This window comes from Portunus trituberculatus, chromosome 50 (assembly GCF_017591435.1).
Source record: "Portunus trituberculatus isolate SZX2019 chromosome 50, ASM1759143v1, whole genome shotgun sequence".
Classification (NCBI taxonomy): Eukaryota; Metazoa; Arthropoda; class Malacostraca; order Decapoda; family Portunidae; genus Portunus; species Portunus trituberculatus.
In genome coordinates, this window is record NC_059304.1 from 765001 (window position 1) to 780000 (window position 15000).

At 45.9% G+C, this 15000-nt stretch overlaps 2 protein-coding genes across 8 annotated transcripts in view; one reads left to right on the forward strand and one right to left on the reverse strand.

The window, feature by feature from the left end:
- Positions 1-15000, reverse strand: part of LOC123500172 — a 142495-nt gene that overhangs the window by 39360 nt on the left and 88135 nt on the right. For all 4 annotated transcript variants that reach the window (XR_006673201.1, XR_006673202.1, XM_045248884.1 and 1 more), the window contains exon 2: positions 10140-10224. Coding sequence is in view for 2 of the 4 variants with exons in the window: in XM_045248884.1 (XP_045104819.1) it covers positions 10140-10173 (34 nt within the window). In the remaining 2 variants the exon portion in view is untranslated. The remainder of the gene's footprint in view (positions 1-10139; positions 10225-15000) is intronic.
- Positions 6740-15000, forward strand: part of LOC123500171 (gamma-aminobutyric acid receptor subunit alpha-6-like) — a 199746-nt gene continuing 191485 nt past the window's right edge. For all 4 annotated transcript variants that reach the window (XM_045248880.1, XM_045248882.1, XM_045248881.1 and 1 more), the window contains exon 1: positions 6740-7649. In XM_045248880.1, the coding sequence (XP_045104815.1) occupies positions 7451-7649 (199 nt within the window). In that variant the 5' untranslated portion in view covers positions 6740-7450. The remainder of the gene's footprint in view (positions 7650-15000) is intronic.

Here is a 15000-nt window from a genome sequence, read left to right on the forward strand (position 1 = left end):
TGATGGACGTCAGAGTTCTACCCACCAGAAAATGACGCAATTGGTTGTTAGAGAACGTTTTGTGGCATCCAGGGTCATTCCAGACTGGAGAGATGGTGTGTTTGTATTCCATGTCCATTCCAGACCGAATATTCCAAAGTATTCCCTGCTTCCTAGTGTTGAAGGCAGGGCGGTGGTGTGTTTGTATTCTATGTCACTATGTCTTGGTGTGTTACTGGCAAGGGAGGTGGTGTGTTCCATGTCCCCTGTCTAGTGTTTCTGGCAGATGAAGTAGTCTGTTTGTATCCAATGTTTCTCTATCTAGTGTTCCTGGCAGGGGAAGTGGTCTGTTTGCAATCTATTTCTTTGTCTAGTGTTCCAGGCAGAGCGATGGTCTGTTCCATGTTCCCTGTACCTTTTCTCAGTGGGAATGGAGCAAGCATGGTTCATGGTTCAGGCTTTCTTGTGACTCCAGACTTCCGCGTGGTCCGTATTCGCTATAATGCTTCATGCGCCTAACTCAATATAATGGCGCCATGATGGGACGAGACGGTAAAGGGAAAGTTGACTGCTTGATTTCTAAACTAAAATAGCGACCTTCAAATTATCTAATTGTATGTGTTATCTGTTTATCTATCAATTAGTTTATTTTTTACTATTTCATTGATTTTCATGAGAGGCGGGTTAAGCAGTTTTCACCATTCTCTTTACCCTTAGTGCCACTTAAATAAAAAAAATAATTAAATACTTGAACAACAACAACGAGGTCGCAGCACAAGGTGGCCAGTTAAAGGGACAAAATGGACTCAGTGGTAAGGCGCCTTGTTCTAAAATTCCTGGCCACTCCACCAGGCAGGAACTTGAAAAAGATGGAAAAAACACGGGAGAAAAGAAAAGGAAAAAAAAGGAAAGACTAAATAAAAGAAAGGTCAAGCCGTCGAGATGTTGCCGCAGGAAAGGACACAAGGGAAGGAAAAGTAAAGTCTGTCTCAACAAGCCCCCGGTGACTGGTAACACTCCCCGTGACCACCAGACAAGACAGCCAGTCCTGACCGCCACGACACCCTCCTTCCTCCTCTAGATAAGGAGAAACTGGAGGGCTGTATTCTCACACGTATCACAACCTCATCCACCTCTTTTAATGCACCAGCAATAAAATAAATAAATATATGAATAAATAAATAAAACCAGTTTCCTTGGCTATACGTCAATGAAAAGAGTGAACAGAAGTGTAAATTTTGTGCCTGCCTTCCGGTGTCCACAACTATTCAAGACATTACTATAAACACGAGACGTTGAAAAAAAAAAGTTGTTGGTGTTTGTAGGAATAAAACTGCAAGTGAAATGTTAATTAGCAAAGGAATTATGGAAAATGTTAGTTTGTGGATGCTTTCATGATTTTCAAAGGTGTTTTTTATCATCCTTATTTTTTTTTCTATGTAAGAGTGAAACCAACCAAAGGCAACAAAAACGATTAAACAAAAACGCCTACTGAAATGCCTGTCCCCGAAAAGGGTCAAAAGAGCTAGCTAAAAGAAAGTGTTAAACGTCATGAAACTTCCCTCTTAAATGAGTTCAGGTGATATAACACTGACTCTACATCACTAATACCAAGACACACCACCATGAACCAACCAGGCTAATCATCTCTGTAGCCTTCCAAAACATCCCTTACGAAAGGTAAAAGCTTCTAGAATTGTAGGAATAGGAAGCAGCAACAACAACAACGAAGAGGAGGAGGAGGAGGAGGAGGAGGAGGAGGAGGAGGAGGAGGAGGAGGAGGAGGAGGAGGAGCTGTCAGTGTCCTGGTGTGGCGTCCTTCGAGGAGAGCGATTATTCCGTAAACATTATGCCTTGACAACTTTACGACGACACACTGACTTCAGAGGAATCGCAAAAAAAAAATAATAATAATAATAATAATAAAAATAAATAAATAAATATATATAAAAAATAAATAAATAAATAAAACTAAACTAAAATAAATAAAAAAAACAAATACAGCAAAAATAAAAATAAAAAATATATCTATAATGTGAAGAAAAAAAGTGAAAGAAAAAAATTGTGAGAGGGAAAATAAAAAGCCCAAAAATTAAGTCAAAAGGGAAATATTTCAAGCGACGAAGTAAAACAGTGTCCGTTGAGTGAAGTATTGTTCCCGACGCGCCGAAAAAATACACAAGGATACATTACACAGCAGGTCTGAAGCGCTTCTTGGTCTTGTGGTGGACAGGGCGACGCAGAGAGAGAGAGAGAGACGAGAGAGAGAGAGAGAGAGAGAGAGAGAGAGAGAGAGAGAGAGAGAGAGAGAGAGAGAGAGAGAGAGAGAGAGAGAGAGAGAGAGAGAGAGAGAGAGAGAGAGAGAGAGAGAGAGAGAGAGAGAGAGAGAGAATATATAGTCCTCAAGAGTCTCAGGTTTAATTGGCCAAAAAGTAGTGGGTGAGTACCGTGGCTTGAGGTCCCATAGCCACTGAGGGACTAAAAAAACAACTAGTCTCACCGCTTCTGGAGACCGTTGGCGGCTACTCTGGGTCTTCCCGCCTTGAATATACACAAAGGAGTGCTTAGACTGTTGCTGCGAACCACTGGAGGTCTGGTAGGAGTCGCTGAAAGGGCGTAATAACGAGTGATAACGTGGGATTTTACTCTCCCTTCTTGTAGTGTTGTGGCATCATTACGGACTTCGTGAACCTCGCCTTCAGCACTCTCACACTAACACAGGAGAGCGCCGTGAGAGGAAGTGAGGGAGGAGTGGCGTGGTAAGAGAACAGGAAAGGGAGGAGTGGAGATGAGAGGAGGGACCGGAAGAGAAATGTACAAAAATGGTGAGTAGGAATGGGAGGAAAGTGGAGAGAGACAACACGAGAGAGAGGCAAGTGGGTACGAGTGAAGGGGAAGGAAGAGGAATGGGTGTAAGGATAATGGAGAGGTGAGGTGAGGAAATGAGAAGATATATAAAGAGGAACGGAAAATAAAGAAGAAAAAAAAAAGAAGACACATAGAGAGAAGACAGGAGAGAGTAGAAGAGACAAAAACAGACGAGATGAGAAGAGAAGAGAGAAAAAGAGGAAAGTATAAAGTAACTAAAAAATAGAAGATGCATGTCATAAGAGTAACATGAGAGAAGGTAAGAAAAAAAGAAAGGAAGGAAAAAAACAACACAAACAACATGATGGAACAGAATAAAAGATGAAGAACGAAACAAAGAAAAAGGATATATAAAAGTAAAAAAAAAGAATAAAAAATAGAATAAAAACAACAATAAGAACATCAACACTGACTCATCAGATCAAAGCAACACATACCAACACCTCCAACATAATCCCTACTCTGTATTATTTCCAGGAGGCATCACGTCACCTTCACAAGTCACCCTCACAAGTCACCTTCACAAGTCACCTTCACAAGTCTCCTTCACAAGTCACCCTCACAAGTCACCTTCACAAGTCACCCTCATAAGTCATCTTCACAAGTCACCCTCACAAGTCACCTTCACAAGTCATCCTCACAAGTCACCCTCACAAGTCACCTTCACAAGTCACCTTCACAAGTCATCTTCACAAGTCACCCTCACAAATCACCTTCACAAGTCACCCTCACAAGTCATCTTCACAAGTCACCCTCACAAGTCACCTTCACAAGTCATCCTCACAAGTCACCCTCACAAGTCACCTTCACAAGTCACCTTCACAAGTCACCTTCACAAGTCACCCTCACAAGTCACCTTCACAAGTCACCCTCACAAGTCACCTTCACAAGTCACCCTCACAAGTCACCTTCACAAGTCACCTTCACAAGTCACCTTCACAAGTCACCCTCACAAGTCACCTTCACAAGTCATCCTCACAAGTCACCTTCACAAGTCACCCTCACAAGTCACCTTCACAAGTCACCCTCACAAGTCACCTTCACAAGTCATCCTCACAAGTCACCTTCACAAGTCACCTTCACAAGTCACCTTCACAAGTCACCTTCACAAGTCACCCTCACAAGTCACCTTCACAAGTCACCTTCACAAGTCACCTTCACAAGTCACCTTCACAAGTCACCTTCACACAAGTCACCTTCACAAGTCACAAGTCACCCTCACAAGTCACCCTCACAAGTCATCTTCACAAGTCACCTTCACAAGTCACCCTCACAAGTCACCTTCACAAGTCACCCTCACAAGTCACCCTCACAAGTCACCTTCACAAGTCACCTTCACAAGTCACCCTCACAAGTCACCTTCACAAGTCACCCTCACAAGTCACCTTCACAAGTCACCTTCACAAGTCACCCTCACAAGTCACCTTCACAAGTCACCTTCACAAGTCACCCTCACAAGTCACCTTCACAAGTCACCCTCACAAGTCACCTTCACAAGTCACCTTCACAAGTCACCTTCACAAGTCACCCTCACAAGTCACCTTCACAAGTCACCTTCACAAGTCACCTTCACAAGTCACCCTCACAAGTCACCTTCACAAGTCACCTTCACAAGTCACCTTCACAAGTCACCCTCACAAGTCATCTTCACAAGTCATCCTCACAAGTCACCTTCACAAGTCACCCTCACAAGTCACCTTCACAAGTCACCCTCATAAGTCACCTTCACAAGTCATCCTCACAAATCACCTTCACAAGTCACGTTCACAAGTCACCCTCACAAGTCACCTTCACAAGTCATCTTCACAAGTCACCTTCACAAGTCACCCTCACAAGTCACCTTCACAAGTCACCTTCACAAGTCACCTTCACAAGTCATCCTCACAAGTCACCTTCACAAGTCACCTTCACAAGTCACCTTCACAAGTCTCCTTCACAAGTCACCCTCACAAGTCACCTTCACAAGTCATCCTCACAAGTCACCTTCACAAGTCATCCTCACAAGTCATCCTCACAAGTCACCTTCACAAGTCACCCTCACAAGTCACCTTCACAAGTCACCCTCACAAGTCTCCTTCACAAGTCACCTTCACAAGTCACCCTCACAAGTCACCTTCACAAGTCACCCTCATAAGTCACCTTCACAAGTCACCCTCATAAGTCACCTTCACAAGTCATCCTCACAAATCACCTTCACAAGTCACGTTCACAAGTCACCTTCACAAGTCACCCTCATAAGTCACCTTCACAAGTCATCCTCACAAATCACCTTCACAAGTCACGTTCACAAGTCACCCTCACAAGTCACCTTCACAAGTCACCTTCACAAGTCATCTTCACAAGTCACCTTCACAAGTCACCTTCACAAGTCATCTTCACAAGTCACCTTCACAAGTCACCCTCACAAGTCACCTTCACAAGTCACCTTCACAAGTCACCCTCACAAGTCAGCTTCTCGTCACAGCGTCCTCCTCTTCCTCCATGACTCGTTAAAAGTGTAACCATTTTTTTTTTTTTTTTGAGTACAGATGCTGGGACAGAGAAGAGAGGAAGCAAAGGCCAGATTAAACTCGCTAACGCGCCGAGACTTTCATTACCTGAGCTGGATGATGAAATACACGTAAGTGCAATGAATTCTGCAACACAAGAGAGCGGGATTCCTTAGTGATTGCGCGAGGGACCTTGGGGGACACGGCACGGACAGTGCTGCCTTCCCTTTATGTAGGTATGTAGTCATCAGCTATCACACACACACACACACACACACACACACACACACACACACACACACACACACACACACACATATAGCTACCTAGCAATAACGAAAGCACGTCGATGTTTCGCTACGCAGGAACATTCTCCTCACACACAAAACTAATAACGCCAAAAGCAACGTAACACCACCAGTAGCATAACGCGAGCCATAAGACGCCCCACCAGCAACACCACCGTTCAGGAAGCCCCAGCCACGCTCGTAAATCCGGGTTGCGAATCGGAACGACCCACAGCAGTGGTGTGAGCCTCACACCATCATACGACTCGCCGCCAGGCAGCGTACCGTGACTCAGAGGGACGTGCCGCAAGCGCCCATGTCTACAGCAGGGCATAGGAAGAGGGAGTGGGAGGTGGAAAGTCAAGGAAAAGAGTTCAGAGGAAGGAGGAAGAGTGGGAATAGAGAGGAGAGAGGGGGAAGGTGAAGGAGGGAGGCATGGAGAGAGAGTGCGAGAGGGAGAAGGTCATGAGGCAGCGACGCTCACTGTTCAGCTTCATTTTCTTTTTGAACAAGGGAGGCGCGAGGCGGAAGTTGTGGCCGAGAGAGCTAGGAGTCTGATGACAGCGGGACCATGAACGCGATCCACTGCGGCAGGTGACGCGTGGATGGTGCTGAAGGGCAGGGAAGGGAGGCAGTAATGGCACCAGTGGCAAGGCTGCACTCAGCAAAACGCGGTTGTTTGTATGTATTCATCGTACCAGCATGACAAGAACACTTAATTTTTCACTGAGCTGCGTTGTCTTTAGCCACACAGGTGTCCGCAGAGGCACGGTTCTGCCTGGGACGGCAAGGCGAAGATTGCTCTGCTAGTGGCACTTGTTGAGGCCACCGCCACGCTGCTACCGCGGAAGAAGAGAGAGAGAGAGCAAAGCTGCTGCACGGCAACGGTGACGGTGGCGGTGGCGTTGGTGGTGGTGGTGGTGGTGGTGGTGGTGGTGGTGGTGGTGGTGGTGGCGGCGGCGGCGGCGGCGGCGGCGGCGGCGGCGGCGGCGGCGGCGGCGGCAGGCAGTGGCGGCGGCGGCGGTGGTGGTGGTGATAGTGGTGGTGGCAGCCCGCGCGGGGCGGGTAGGGGAGGGGAGGGGAGGGGGCAGCGGGCGGCAGGTGAGGGCCGAGCTGCTCAGTGCTGGCCGCGTCGCCCCCTCGTCGACAACTCCACGTCGTTGCGCCGCTCACCAGTCTGGCGCTCTCCGGGCTCCGGCCGTCCCGCCGTCCCGAGCATGACCTGGGATGACCTCGCTCCAACCCGGGCCAGGAGAGGTCACCAGCCGATCGGAGCCGCGTGCCCAAGCACCGGGCAGTGTTGGGTTGCTCCGTCGCGGCCCTGCCCGGTGACCTAAGTTACCGTTGTTGTGTTACTACTACTACTTCTACTTCTACTACTACTACTACTACTACTACTACTACTACTTCTACTACTGTTGTTGTTCCTGCTACTACTCCTGCTCCTGCTGCTGGTTCTGCTGCCTCCTGCCCCGTCATGTGACGTCAGCAGGCCCATACTGCTCTGTTGGAACTGTTACTTTGGTACTTGACTTGTGACGCCGACCTGTTGATGCTCGTTCCTCTGGCGTGACCTCCTCGTAGGCCATGATGACCTGCGCCACGGTGACGTGACCCGCGGGATGGTGGGCAGCAGGTGGCGGGGGCGGGGCAGGCGGCAGCATCCTGAGCTAAGCCTCGGGGGTCTCTGCGGCGCCCTCAGGTCGCCCCTTCCGTGCCGGCTGCCTTGGGTAGCCCTCCGCCTGCTGTAGCGCCCCAGGGCGACTCTCGGGCGAGTGACCCATGTTGTATACTGTCCCCGCTCAGCCGTAGGGCGTCAGTACTAGCATGGTGGGGAATGAGCGAGGAATGTGGTGGTGGTGGTGGTGGCGATGGTGGTGTGTGGTGGTGGTGCTCTCCGCCGTCCTGGGACGCTCTCAAGCCTACAGCAGCACTTACTCCGCCTCGGGCTTCAGCAAGAACGTCACCAACCTGCTGGACAGCCTGCTCGCCAACTACGACAGACGGATTCGCCCGGGCCACGGAGGTAAGTACCCTTCCTGCACGCCCTGAGCGGCCCGGCACCTCCACCCGCAGACGGTGCCGCTGGCGCCGACGACGCCTCGCGGCGCACGGCGACACGACGCGATCAGAGCCACGGTCTGCTTCTGTCCAGTACTGTTATAGGCGGTGGTCGCTCGGGTGTAAGTAAATCAACTTCGAGAATCATTAGAACACGGATTCAAGGAGATGAACGAACACCTGAGCCTCTCCATAGCCCTGCTCCTCCTCACCTGTCCTTCCCCGCCACCACTCTATCGCTCTGCTCACACCGACACTCCAGGGACGTCCAGCGACACCCTCACTACCGCCCCTTACACCCATGCACTCACCTTCTCATCCACATTCACAATCTACTTCATGCATATTTGTATGTATGTATGTAGTACTTACGTGTATGTGCATATATATATATATATATATATATATATATATATATATATATATATATATATATATATATATATATATATATATATATATATATATATATATATATATATATATATATATATATATATATATATATATATATATATATATATATATATATATATATATATATATATATATATATATATATATATATATATATATATATATATATATATATATATATATATATCACTACATAATTATAGGTTACATTCCCTTCATATATTGATATTGTGAGGCATCGACGGGAGTATCGCGGCGGTGCACGCTCACGCACGTAAAGAGGCACGCCTGTACAAGGGAAGGTGCGTCAGTTTCCGCAGAGGAAGTTGAAAGCGTTTCCATTTTGTTTCCTTAATGAAGGCCGCGCCGCGGTGTCGCCTGCGCGGCCCGTCGCCTGGCTCTCCCTTGGGCCGCGTAATGACACACAGCACCTCGTGGTGACCCACTGACTGCTTTTGACCTTCGAACCTCGCATGAAAATATTCACAAACTAAGTTTTTATTCCCAAAGTTGCAACACAACAGTCAATTTGCATTTCACAACTCACACACACTCGCCCGCAAGGAACAGTAGAAGCTTGCCGCCTCGCACCGCCTAACAAACCTTGCCCTCAACTGCAATGCCCAGAATTCCATCACTGACCGCCGTCTCTTTTGGGAACCCCTTAAGGTTTGGTTACACTTTGAACTTTCACCATATTTCAGGCCGCAACTCTCCTTAGACCACACGTCACACTGAATGGATTGACTCTTGTCACGACCTGCAACACTCACCACCAACACTCACTGCCACCCCACCGTTGCTCTCTGGAGGCACGGCGCCTCATCAACTGCCACTCTGGCCGCCTCCTTCCTTAACCTAGAGCCTGCTTCTACAAACACCTCAAGTATATTCGTAACATTAACAAGAAAACAATGGCAAGAATAGCTAAAACAATAATAATAATAATAATAATAATAATAATAATAATAATAATAATAATAATAATAATAATAATGCAAAGATAAGCCATAATCTTCAAGTACCTCATGACACAACTCCATTTATGCGAAAATAATCACGGCGTGTGGGGAAATGACACGGACCTTGGCTGAAGAACAAACTATATGACTTATATTAAACTCCAAGTGAAGCAAGTGATCCTAAAGCCTTAAGGCTTTCCGAAACACATGATGCACAACACACACACACACACACACACACACACACACACACACACACACACACACACGTTCGGAGAATATATTTTACACACCGCGTAGTGTAGTGGTTAGCACGCTCGACTCACAATCGAGAGGCCTGGGTTCGAGTCCCGGCGCGGCGAGGCAAATGGGCAAGCCTCTTAATGTGTGGCCCCTGTTCACCGAGCAGTAAATAGGTACGGGATGTAACTCGAGGGGTTGTGGCCTCGCTTTCCCGGTGTGTGGAGTGTGTTATGTGGTCTCAGTCCTAAGTCCGAAGATCGGTCTATGAGCTCTGAGCTCGCTCCGTAATGGGGAAGACTGGCTGGGTGACCAGCAGGCGACCGAGGAGGTGAATTACACACACACACACACACACACACACACACACACACACACACACACACACACACACACACACACACACACACACACACACACACACACACACACACACACACACACACACACACACACACACGCCCGGTAGCTCAGTGGTTAGAGTGCTGGCTTCACAAGCCAGAGGACCGGGATTCGATTCTCCGGCCGGGTGGAGATATTTGGGTGTGTCTCCTTTCACGTGTAGCCCCTGTTCACCTAGCAGTGAGTAAGTACGGGATGTAAATCGAGGAGTTGTGACCTTGTTGTCCCGGTGTGTGGTGTGTGCCTGGTCTCAGGCCTATCCGAAGATCGGAAATAATGAGCTCTTAGCTCGTTCCGTAGGGTAACGTCTGGCTGTCTCGTCAGAGACTGTAGCAGATCAAACAGTGAAACACACACACACACACACACACACACACACACACACACACACACACACACACACACACACACACACAGCTGACGAAGTAACTCACCTCGAGGCGTCTGTGCAACACTCGACGACTCCATTAGCCGTGATACGTACAGCCTCTGGCGCGGCGCCTGACGGTTCCCGCGGCACTGAAAGGTAGAGAGACACAGCGAGTCATGCATATGTCTTGACACAGTATTATTGTGTGTACCTTATGGTAATTCTTTTTTTCTTTATTGAGTATGTGAGTAGTGTGCCCCACGTCCCGCCTCGCATCTCCATTCACACAGCTGCTGCTCCACGCACTCCTTAACACATTATAAACTTTCTCACGTTGAAAGAAAAAGAAGGATGATGGGATATTATAGGCGGAGGAGCAGCGGGACTCACCTGCCAGCGCCACGTGCAGCACCTGCTTCCACCTGCCCACCCGTGCGCCGCCCACACACCCTCCTACTACGTACTTCTCGGCTTCATCTAAAAATACATTGATCCACAAAGCCAATCCCAGTGTTACCTATTGTCTGGTGCCCACCTCTGTGCCTTTGAAGCCAAAAGCCATCAGTAATGAATGTGCTGGGGCATCAACAATATGCCTCCTGGGAAACGCCGCATAAAACATGAAAAGCAATACCCGTTACGGAGAAGACGAAGGATAAAGAAGAATTAGGACGCGGTAAACATAAAAAGAATAGTTTTAAACCAAACAATAATAGTGCCTTTAATTTCTAGACTAACATCATCACTCCTGAAGAAACAAAAAACGAGACAGGTTACGGCGGTAACAAAAGATTAATAAGAATTTGGAAACAGCATATAAATGATTTTTCAAATGTTAATAATAATAGTATTTTTTTCAATTCTTAGACTATCACTTGCTTTTATCGATATTCTGCTCATCTCCCCAAGCAAGTTACCTGTTTTTTCATCATTTTATAAACAAACTATCGGTTTATCTCCTTGAATATGCTCCTCCATACGTTGAGAGAAGAACCAAGACACGTACTGTACTAAATTGCCTTATCTGATTAAAATTTTCTTATAATAACTTCAGAGGAGGACCAACTAAACATTTTCTTAGTGTTTATACCTACCTTTAGACAAACTACTTTCATAATATAGATAAACGAGAGAGAGAGAGAGAGAGAGAGAGAGAGAGAGAGAGAGAGAGAGAGAGAGAGAGAGAGAGAGAGAGAGAGAGAGAGAGAGAGAGAGAGAGAGAGAGAGAGAGAGAGAGAGAGAGAGAGAGTACAGTACAATAAAGTTGGTCAGAAAGACAGTTGGTGATCCCCATAACTCAGCGTGATTCCCTCATTATGTGTAGCGCGTAATAGAGCGGCCAGCTGAATGGCTGAATGGCTGAATGTCTGACTGGTAGGCGGAGGGTTCACCACATCCCATCATTAACGCACTGCCTCCCTATGACCAATACACAACAAGCACCACGAGGCAGCGGCTCAACTAACGGCGCTTAACCGACACTACATACATGTCTGTTTCAGTGCTTTTCTTCGTCCTCTTCCTTGTCCTCTTCCGTTTCTCCTTTCTCTTCTCTCTCGTAATCTTTTTTCCTTCCTACCTCATCCGACATGATCATCAGTGCAGCAATCCTTGCAAATGCTGTGTTAATGAGAGTTGCATCCTGTCTGCACTTACATATTCATGGCCACGACGTACTGGAAGCCCTAAAGCGGTTCCAACTCGCCACACTAAACCGCTAAATCCACGAGTACTGTCTTTTGAACCCATGGGACGAGTAGGAGTAAGGAAAAGGAAAAGGAAGCGGCGATTAGGGTGCGTGAATACGAAACCCGTTCTGATTTGATTTGTGGAAGTAGGAATCGTGAGTGTAGAGGATGTGGGTCTTGTTCACTCTTTGCGTGCTGAGGGAAGTGCAAAATACAGAGTGAAGATCGAGAGAGAGAGAGAGAGAGAGAGAGAGAGAGAGAGAGAGAGAGAGAGAGAGAGAGAGAGAGAGAGAGAGAGAGAGAGAGAGAGAGAGAGAGAGAGAGAGAGAGAGAGAGAGAGAGAGAGAGAGAGAGAGAGAGAGAGAGAGAGAGAGAGAGAGAGAGAGAGAGAGAGAGAGAGACCTTTCCTTGTCCCTTAAAGCATCGAACGGTCCATTCATTACTTGCGTTTCCGAATTCTGAAGGCGGGCGAGCAAGGAGGCAAGCAGGTAGGCGGGCAAGCAGGCAGGCGGGCGCGGGTCGGTCCTCCACATATCCAGTCATTTCCTTCACTTCACCAATAAATTCTTTGCATCGCGGTAAAAAAAAATGGTTACCTGTGTCACCATTGAGGCATAAATTTTCATACATCCCAGTGGACCAGACGCCTGCGGGTGACGGGCGGCCAGGAGACACACGGGAGGGCGGGTGATGGGCAGGAGGTGAGCAGTGGTTTGGGTGAGGTGGAGTTAAGGTGAAGGGAGGGAGAGGTGGGAAAGGGGAAGTGTGTGAGTCAAGTAGGATATCTGCTCATAATAATGTATGTCATGTAAAGGGAAAAGTATATTCATACATACATATATGCATACATACACATATATATTCATACATATATCTTTACGTATGATTAAGTGAGCAAATAACGGACTATAAAATAATTCACTGCAAATGGTAAGATCAAAGATTAATAAATACACAGAGCATAAAGTGAATTTATAAATACAGACACAGATGAACAGATAAATAAGTGAATTAACGCTCTAGTGAATGAATGAATGAATGAATGAATGAATAAGTAAATATAAACACACAAGCACCATATACACACACATCATATATTCTCTCAACAAAACATCAAAAAATCCCTCAAAAGCAAATCATTGAAAAAAAAGTGAAAAAAAGTCATTTTTTCGAAATTTTCTGGGTCAGGGAGATGCAATGGTAGGACGAGAGAGAGAGAGAGAGAGAGAGAGAGAGAGAGAGAGAGAGAGAGAGAGAGAGAGAGAGAGAAAGGGGGGAAGGGGAGGAGAAGGTTTGAGGAGTAATATGTTCTCTTTTGACAGTGGTTTTTAGTTTTCTTTTATATTGGTTTCTAGATTTCCTTTAACAGTTTTCTTCAAATATTTGTTTCTTGTCATTTTCTTTCAATAATGGTCCTTAGTTCTCAATATTGTCTCGGTTTATTTTCTACATTGGTGTCTCGTTTTCTTTGATTCTTTTTAATACTGGTCTTGAATTTTCCTTTTGATAGTTTCCACGCTTCTCTTGGAACTGGTGTCTGTAATTTCCCTTTAACATAAATTCTCTAGTTTTTCCTTTTTGCTCGCTTCTCTGGTTTTATCCTGATTAATTTCGCAGCTTTCTTTCAAATACTATGCTTTGTCTTGCCTTCTTCATTATCTAACACTTCTATTTTCTTTCTTATATTTGCTTCTGTGACGCCTCTTTCCTTCCTAATATCGATTTCAAAGATATTTCTGGTTTCAATACTGTTTTTTTGAGATAATCTATTTACTTCTCATTTTCTAAGATTCTTTGTTCTATTCTTTATGACATCAGCTTCTCAGGTTCCTATACTTCTTTCAACACTGACTTCTCCCATCTCGATCTCCAGTATTGTTTTCTAATATAAGAGCTTCCTATTGCAATAATGTTCTTATGTGGTTTTACTGTTTTCATTATTGATTTGTAAGGTTTCTTTTTTCGGATATAATACTAGTCTCTGCGATCTTGTTGCTTTTCATATTGTTTTCTGAGACTTTTCCTGTTCTAATGCTGGACTCTGCGATCTTGTTCTTTGCAATGTTGATTTGAAAGATTTTCCTGCACTATCATTGGGTCTTCTTGGTTTCCTGGTGTTTCCCCTTTGTTCGTGTGCTGCTTAATGTTTCCCTGATCTGTTCCCCACTCGCACGGCGCTCCCAGGCGTGCAGGGCGGCAGGAGTGTGGCCGCTGCATAATCCATGACAACCTGCAACTAATGATCAGGTCAAATATTTACGACTCATCATCTTACTCTTTGCTTGCTCATGAACAACTTCTCTCTTTCTTTATTATGCTCTTTATTGGAATTAATACATGTGTTTATTATTTATTGATGAATTTCTCTTATGTTTTCGTTCATTTCTTGTAGCGAAGAACAGGGAAACAAATGCAGGAAAGAATGTACGCATGTTTTGTTAGTTATGAAAAGAAAAGAAGTATAATGTACCAGCGAACAAATGGAAAAGAAGCACACATAAACACAATCACAGCGGAAATAAACAAATAAATAAATGTATAGATCAATCAATGTACACAATCAAATATACATATACACAAACCACCAACTAACCAACCAACCAAACACATAAACAACCACCACCACCACCACCACCACCACACATACACACCACACACAAAATCCCAACCAAACAACTTCACAACAGCAAACACACCACCACCACCACCACCACCATCCCTACCAGAAGAACACACTCACACCACACCACACCACACACAACACAACACACTCCCGCCGTACAGCCACCACAAATTCTGCAGGCGGCTGGAGTGAGCGCCTCGATACAGCATCAGAAGGGTTGTAAATCCTAAATATAGACACGAGGCTGAGGCAATGCGAGGCTCCTGCTGGGGGAATTTTACTGCCACTCGTATTTTTCTACTTTTTTTTTTCCCACTTTCTCTGGGGAGTGACTGATACCAAGGGAGGGCAGAGGGGAGAAAGTTTTTAAAGAGACAAAAGATGAGAAAGAACTGCTTGTGGGGAGACAGGATGAAGTAGGAATATGTGTGGCATGAAACAGATAACAGAGGGATAAAAGAAATATTTGGAGAGAGAGAGAGAGAGAGAGAGAGAGAGAGAGAGAGAGAGAGAGAGAGAGAGAGAGAGAGAGAGAGAGAGAGAGAGAGAGAGAGAGAGAGAGAGAGAGAGAGAGAGAGAGAGAGAGAGAGAGAGAGAGTATTTGTGTGGAGGAT